The sequence below is a fragment of the Salvelinus sp. IW2-2015 genome, linkage group LG31, assembly GCF_002910315.2.
Source record: "Salvelinus sp. IW2-2015 linkage group LG31, ASM291031v2, whole genome shotgun sequence".
In the NCBI taxonomy this organism is placed as follows: Eukaryota; Metazoa; Chordata; class Actinopteri; order Salmoniformes; family Salmonidae; genus Salvelinus; species Salvelinus sp. IW2-2015.
In genome coordinates this window covers 25,203,195-25,211,301 of record NC_036870.1, presented here as the reverse complement: position 1 = coordinate 25,211,301, position 8,107 = coordinate 25,203,195, and the positions used below count along the sequence as shown (strand labels likewise).

At 44.2% G+C, this 8,107-nt stretch overlaps 1 protein-coding gene across 2 annotated transcripts in view; it reads right to left on the bottom strand.

Moving 5' to 3' along the window:
• Positions 1-2,901: 2,901 nt before the first annotated feature.
• igf2bp3 (insulin-like growth factor 2 mRNA binding protein 3) overlaps positions 2,902-8,107 on the bottom strand; it is a 40,151-nt gene continuing 34,945 nt past the window's right edge. For both annotated transcript variants that reach the window (XM_023976025.2, XM_023976026.2), the window contains 5 exons: positions 8,039-8,077; positions 7,737-7,811; positions 7,308-7,439; positions 6,976-7,089; positions 2,902-6,231 (listed from right to left, as the gene is read on the bottom strand). In XM_023976025.2, coding sequence (XP_023831793.1) covers positions 6,103-6,231; positions 6,976-7,089; positions 7,308-7,439; positions 7,737-7,811; positions 8,039-8,077 — 489 coding nt within the window. In that variant the 3' untranslated portion in view covers positions 2,902-6,102. The remainder of the gene's footprint in view (positions 6,232-6,975; positions 7,090-7,307; positions 7,440-7,736; positions 7,812-8,038; positions 8,078-8,107) is intronic.

Here is an 8,107-nt window from a genome sequence, read left to right as displayed (position 1 = left end):
GACAACATTGGCAGTCTTCAGGTATTTACTGGGGTCGTGAACACCATGTCCTAGCCATGCACAAACACACTTTCCGACAGGTTGGCTGCTGCCTTCTGGGAAATATTCACTGCCACGGGGATCTTGTCTGTGAAGGGGTAAGGGTCAGTGGTGATTTTAGCATGTAACTCTTGGTGGGGCATACTCCCAAAACTTTTTTTTATGCATGCCAGCAAAGCCACTACACTAAACAATACATTCATTGAACCACAATGGTGACAAACGGTGCCCACAAACTGTTAGGGCCTACATAAAGCTGTCCCAATTGCAGTTCCAACAACTTACCGCTGCTACACCTGGCTATCTGCGGAGCCTTGTCTGGCAGGGAAACAGTTCATTCAGCCTGATTTACTGCCTTTAAAAAAACATAGCTTATATGGCTGACTAGCCTAAACAAATATGGTGTCTACTGACAATTGAGATGTGGAAACTATGGCATAAGGGGACGACGAGTGGGTAAGAGGCAATCCGTAATTTCGATTAAGACGTTAATGAGCGAGCTCGGACGGACGTAGTCAATATAACTATTTCTCCAGCACTTTTGAAATGTACAGTGAGAGAATTCAGAACATGGGCCGTTCTTACAGTATTCTCCCTGTACACCAAGTCAGAACCATAGGATAAATGAAGGGGGCATATAAGCAGACTATGAAAGCTCTTACAATATTCAATGACATTTCTCTAAAACAGGCTTTATAGGCTAAATGTGCACCACCAAGTCAGAACAATAGGCTAAGTTATGGGACCAAATTATTAGGGTGAGGCACATGGGCTACTAACAACTTACTACAAAACATACACTTAGTATTACTTTCTTAGCTACAATAAACATATCTTCCTGTTATATTACGTAATTTATGCAGCAGAATACAATACATTTTTGGACTCACCTTGTTGTGCTCACTTGAACAGGAAGGTGGTGCGGCCATCCTTCATGGGCAAATTTTGTCATCAAAGTCTGGCATTCTCTGGATTTATGGTGCTTTCAAGACAACTAATCATAAGGTCAGTAATCTTCAAGTCGGAGCTCTAAAAAGAGGTCAGAGTTCCCGAATTGGAATTCCGAATTGGATGATCATTTGAAACGTATTTTCCCAGTTGGAGCTCGTTTTTAAAAAATATTTCTCCGTTCTGAGTTTCCAGTTGTTTTGAACGTGGCAGAAGTAATGCTGGATTCAATGTTTATCCTTTTAATCTTGGAAAAGAGACCCTTAAACCCAGACTTCACACACCCACTCCACTGAATAGCAGTCTAGTGATTGCTTTGCAATGCTTGCACTTCGACACCAATTCCTTCCAAACCACTCATGGTTGAATTTGCGATTTTCCACTTGTGTAATGTTTATGTCCAATGACCACCGATACGTTTTATCTATAATTTCTCTTCATATGACAAGGATTTGCCAGTAGATGGTCGACTTGATTCATGATGACTGCTAGCTAACCCTAAGATTTTGAAAGTATGATGTTGACATCAGTTCAATCAAAGCTACGGTAGATATAACATGATTTGACATCATTTTATCTGTGACCTATGACCTTGAGCCTTCTTGGATGGGCACTTTAATGTAAATCTATTGCAGCCCCCAAGGGGCTTGCATTTTCAAGCTCTCCCCATAGATTTTGCAGCAATGCATTGTCCCCATGAGTGACAGAACACTGCGCCAATCACGGGCGCAACTAGAGCACATTAACCCCTACCCTCCGTATTTTCCACTGGCTGCCCCACCACCACAGAAAGCACTGAGCTAGGCTGAAACACCTGCATTTTGGAGCTGCCTTACTCAAGAAAGCAAAAAAGCTGTTTGTATGCCGCTTCATTAACTCGATAATAGTTTTTTTTTTTTACATTGTTTGCAAACTGATGTGACATGTATTAATGGCAAAATAACATGCAAAACAGGCTAACTTTTATTTATTTGTTAAACAGGTGGGGCAAAGCCACTGGTAAGGGTTAATGAGAAACATTCAGACATGATGCATTCCGTTAAGCTATACATTCTCTCGTGTCCCTCTGAGGAAGGACCGGCTGATGTTTGAGACACACTATGGTTGCTTCCCAAATGGCACCCTTTTCGCTACGTACACTTCCAGGGGGGAAAAAGGAGCTACAAATCCAGCAACAAGCGCATTAGTAAAGGTCGATGACTGATGTTGGGCGATTAGGCCTGGCTCAGTCAGCATTCCAATTCATCCCAAAGGTGTTCGATGGGATTGAGGTCAGGGCTCTGTGCAGACTAGTCAAGTTCTTCCACTCCGAACGCAAACAATTTTTTTGTATGGACCTCGCTTTGTTCACAGGGGCGTTGTCATGCTGCTTACTCCAGGCATCCACCAAACCCAGATTCGTCCGTCAGACAGAGATGGTGAAATGTGATTCATCACTCCAGAGAAGGCTTTTCTACTGCTTCACAAAGGCAGTTTGGAACGCTGTAGTGAATGTTGCAGCAGAAGACAGAATTTTGGGAGCTTGTGTGGACTACCACTTCGCAGCTGAGCCGTTGTTGCTCCTAGAGGTTTCCACTTTACAAAAACGGCACTTACAGCTGACCGGGTCAGCTCTAGCAGGGCAGAAGTGTGAATAACTGACTTGTTGGAAAGGTGGCATCCTATGACGGTGCCATGTTGAAAGTCACTGAGCTCTTCAGTATGGGCTATTCTGCCAAGTTTGGTGTGGCCGAAATAGCCGAATCCACTAATTTAACTTTTGTATATATAGTGTTCTTTCAGGCTGAGGAACCAAATAGCACGAAGTTGTAGAATCCTGAACTTCCCCTTTAACAAATGTTAAGTTATATTTTATGGCATCTTACAGTAGATTGAAAACACATGAGAAAAAATAGACGAGTGAAAGACGTGGGAGCCAATTTAATTTTTTTGATTTATRCAGAGGCATTTGACAAGTTGAGCTGTGAGGGGGTGAAGGGGCAGAAGCATGGTCGCAGGGAGGGGGGGTATCATGCTTAAACCAGAACACTTTTCCAAAAACTGACACCCAAACCCAGTCCCTCTTTCCCACACAAACATGATTTTCCACATTACACATCCAGGAAATGCTAACCGAACAAATCGTTATCAAATCAGCAGGCCAATGTAGCATCCGTAAAGACATAAAAAGGTAAGAAAGAAGACTGGCTTAGTATTTATTTTTAGTCTCAAACCAGAAACAAAGGCAGGTCCTTTTTTTAAACATTTGTTTGTTACTTATCGTCCAGTCATTGAATCCAAAAACTTCAAACCGGTGAATTTGACCCTTTTTTCACGAAAAACCCAGGCAAGAAAGTTCAATACATGGAAGCCACACCATCAAAAAGAAAAGCAGAAAGAAAAGCAAAATCTTGAGGATTTACAATCAATTAAGCTAGAAGAGTATTATATATATAAATATATATATAAACACTGGCAAAGGAAATATCTGATAACTTTTCCATTATTCGTTCAAATTCTAAAGAGTACATGATTTATTTATTTTCATTAATATCTGGGAAATCAGAAGGGAGACAGTGGGAGAATAACCCTAAATCTAACAAATAGAAGTTTGCCTCTAATTCAAATGTATCTAAAGAGGTAGATAAAAAAAAAAACGGGTGGAGAAAGGGAGGGGGAATAATAATCGTCACTTGTGCCCCTCGTGGACATCAGCGCGAGGTTGAACCGCGTGAGCACGCACGAGCCCATGCAGAGAAGTGTTCCTGGGGGGACTGAGGTATCGCAGCGAGCGCGTGGGCGCTAGGCGGGTGAGGGCGCGTGCCACCACAAACCCCCCTCAGCTGAGGTAGACAGCGTTCTACTGTGGAAGCATGGATACACACGAGCACTTTTACCACAATCAAAACATATTTACATTCTGCATGAAAAAAAAAAAAAAGAGGGATAAACTTGGTATAGTATTTCATTATCGTTTTTGTTTTTTTAACTAATCTTTCCCATCCCAATCAAGGTAAATTTAGTACATTTTCTTGTGTGCATCTTGGATTTTTGTGATGAATAACAATTGAAACTTCTCTCACTTCAATCAAGATTACAGCTGCTGGTTAAACAAACGCAACCTTTAGTTAACGTAGTTTCTATAGCAAAATAAGCATCCATCAGTGTGACTCCCCTTACTTTCACCATGCAGTGAATGACACTAATGTAGACCGACTGCGGCTACTGGGGCCACCGCACATGGCCAAGCTCCCTCTATGAAAAAACCCTAGTCAGGCTGTGGACTGCACTTCAGCCTGTCACAAACCTGGGATGACTTCCAAATGGCACCCTATTTCCCATGTAGTGTACAACTTGGAGCACTATAAGGGAAATGGGGTGCCATTTGAGACTAGGATGATGTAATAAAGCAGGTAATGCCTAAGCAGGTAACAGAAATACAACCGAGAACAGACAGTGCTGCTCTAACATGTCCATTTCTATGGCGGCTACAGAGAGAGAACTCAGTGTTCAGGCCCCTCCATTTGTGTGCTACCCATTGCACTTCCAGGAAGGCAAAAGGAAAAATCATTGTGTGAAAAATGTAACGTACCGTCAACAATAAGAATGTCAGAATCCCAAAACTAAACGGCATTGCTGCAGTATGTACGGTTGGCATTATTCAGCATTACTCGAATATATTCGTTGTTTGTAGTTTTCATTAGATGGTGGATACACCTCAGGAAAACTGAGGCAATTTCTTCTCTCGATACTTCCGTCAGCAGCCAACAGTTTGGTGCCAACTCTGCTCTGGGCTCTATGTACAGAGACTTTATTAACAGGGCCACCGTCGACAGACACATTGTACACGTTGCCGCCGCCGGAGAGCGCTAGAGTTGAAGGCAAGGTCAGTTGGCAGCTGACCAAATTTTAAATTTTCTTAAAAAAATAAAAATGTTCAATAACTATTAGCTTTATAAAGTATACAAAATACCACAAAGCAAAATAAAAAAGAAAGGAACATTTTTTTCATATATATAATTATTTTCTTTTTCTCTTCATCTTCTTGAGGTACTAGAGATCCTGAGGTAGTTCAGTACAATGCATATTAAATTGGTTTTCCTGGCCAACACCATTCAACACGTCCCTTAAGTGTTAATGACAGTGTTATCCTCGCCTCTAAATATATTTTATATATCTATAAAATGCATCCGAATTTATAAAATGCCACTATCAATAGCAGGACAGGGGTGCCCTGTTAGACCACCACCGGGGCCCCTGTCCAATCAAACACCAGAGTATTACCCCGAGCCCCTCCCCCTAACCTTTCTCCATCCTACAAGGACTCAGAGCAATGCCTTTTTCTTTCCAAAGATAACTTGGGAGAGAAAGTTTCAACCAACTAAACAAACACTTCATCCAGGGCAAAAACAAAAAGGTAAAATAAAAAGGTAAAAACAAAAGTCTAAATGAACAGCCGTCATCAACATGTGAGGTGGTTGAGTGTGTTACCACACCAGGGAGGTGACAGGAGGGAGTTCATTATTATTTCTTCTTTGTGTTTTCTAGTGTACCAAAAAAAATTAAACATTAAAACAAATAAGGAACCAATCAGGACCGAGGCGAGGGTGAGCAGGGGGTGAGGGTGTGTGACAACATTGGAACCCTCAAGTACATTCTCACAGAGATGCAGACAGGTGTGGCGATGGGTTGGGGGGGTGTATGTGTCTCGGCCTGGGGGGGGGGGGGGGGGGGGGGGGGTAGTGTCGGTCAAGGATATCGTTGAGAAGGGGGGTGGGGGTAGTGTCGGTCAAGGATATCGTTGAGAAGGGGGGTGGGGGTAGTGTTGGTCAAGGAGCTTGTCGAGAAGGGGGTGGGGGTAGTGTCGGTCAAGGAGATCGTCGAGAGGGGGGGGGGGGGTGGGCTAGTCAGTCGAGGAGATCGTCGAGGGGGGGGTGTAAGGTCAAGGTGGTCGTCGAAAGTGGGGGTGGGTGTGTAAGGTCGAGGAGGTCGTCGAGAGTGGGGGTGTACAGTTGGGTACCCGTGACCCTTAACCCCTGAGATGAGCGCATTGTCCCTGCCTGTGTTTCCCCTCCGGTCTCTGCTCTAGTCTGTCTTCGGGGGCGGTTCTGTCACTGGCCCCCCCTGGGCCACCGTCTACTTCCGGGAGGGGCGGGGGAGGGGGGGTCCCTCCCCACGGGGAGGTCCCTCCCCGCGGGGTGAGGGTTTGGGCTGCTGTTGCCGTCTCACCTGGGACAATATCTCCTGGATCTTCCTCTGGGCCAGCTGGGGAGGGGTAAGAGAGCAGAGGTCAGGACATGTCATCTGACAATGACATGCACACATCCATTGCGTCTCAGGTGATGAGTAGAATTAAGAATTCATCAAGCAGCAAGGTTAACGACAGCTGCAACTGAAAAAGCACCCCATTTCCTTTATTACAGAATGGCACCCTATTCCTTATTTACACAGGGTCCTGGTCAAAAGTAGTGCCCTATATAAGGAATAGGGTGCCCCTTCAGATGCAGCCATTGATTAATGCTACAAAGAAGTGAAGCAGTATGGTGGACAATTCTTACATAACAAGCAGACATTGTACACATTTTACACCCCCATTCACCCAACAGTCCACAACCTTACACTCAGCTTCATTCATAATGTGCCCATAGTATGAACCAGCCTTTTAGCTCACTAATCAGAGCTGACTGGGATGAATATGGACTCATTCTCTCTCCCCGTCAGATAGAAGACACCACCTTGCCCAGTGACAGAGGTGGAGGAACATCCTGTAATCATTGCTCCTCCCATCTGATCCCTCCAGAACCACATGAAGTGCAGAGGGGTACATTTGGAATTGGGCAACAGTATTAGTACTGTAGTGAAATTATTTCAGACATACATCTTAATTAGTTTTACGCTCCTTTATTTTATTTCCTCATGCTTGTTTTTGATCTACTTAATTTGTTATTGTTTTACTGTAAAGTGAGTTGCAATTTAATTGCACTTTAAAGTTTGATTAGTGTAACATACCTGGCTTGCATAGAAGTGTCCAGTGATTTTGACAATGACCTGGTCGTTCTCGTCAGGTGTCTGGTCTCTGGGGACCACCACCTCAGCACTTGTCAAGTTCTGCAACTCATTCACCTGAGGGGGGAGGGAGAGAGAAGGAAAGCAAGAAACAGAGCAAGCGAGAGAACGAGAGAGCAAGCGAGAGACAGGGAGCGAGAGAGAAATGAACAAATAAGTATTTTCTTTTATGGCCAAAGTAATAAGTGGTGTTTTCAATTATTCTGCAGCAGAACTTCTACATTTTGCAACAGTAAAATGGCAGTGATCACACACACAGACCGGCCTCTGCGTACCGTTTTGCCTCCCTTGCCGATGACGCGTCCAGCGGCAAAAGAGGGCACCTTGATGTGAGCCTCTAGCTTTACCTCCTCCTTTGGGCCAAAGAAGTTCTCCTCCTTTAGCTTCCCAAAGATACGACCCTGAGCCTGGAACAGAGCAAACATCCCACACTGGAGTCAGAGGAAATGACACAACCCTTGATTGAAGCTGCAGAAGCATCTTTATCGAACTTTATCGAACTTTATTTGAGGTCATTTACTTGACAGGGACGATGGACATCAATCAACATTTCTGTAACTGTACCAGAATTAGCCAGCTAGCTAATTTTCAATTGTATAGACTACCGTGTTTTTGGGAAAAAGGACCAAAAAAATTCTCTGGTGCGGTGGTGGGCATTGGACAGAAGTATCATGGCTGGAGAGCACGGTCCTGAGGGCTCCTACCTTGAACTGGGCCTCTGGTGGTCCAGCAATGATCACCATCCTCTGCTTGGTGTCCATACTTTCTGGAGGGGCTACCTGACGGGAGGAAAAGGACACGTGTTAACACATTTGCACACACATTTTACTTGCTCTAATTACTGCCCACTGCTTTACCCCATCAGGGACTCATCACAACAGCCTGAAGGAGGCGCCACCCAATCCCAATCTGAACCCTAACCCAACTTCCACTTCTGAGATGATTGATGGGTATAAGCAACAAGACAACCAAATTCATCTGAATGTTTGAAGCAAAAATAAAATACCTGGTTTGCATCTACGACACTGACTTCATCTGCACTGATCTGAAATGGAGAGGTGGGGGGGGGATGGGT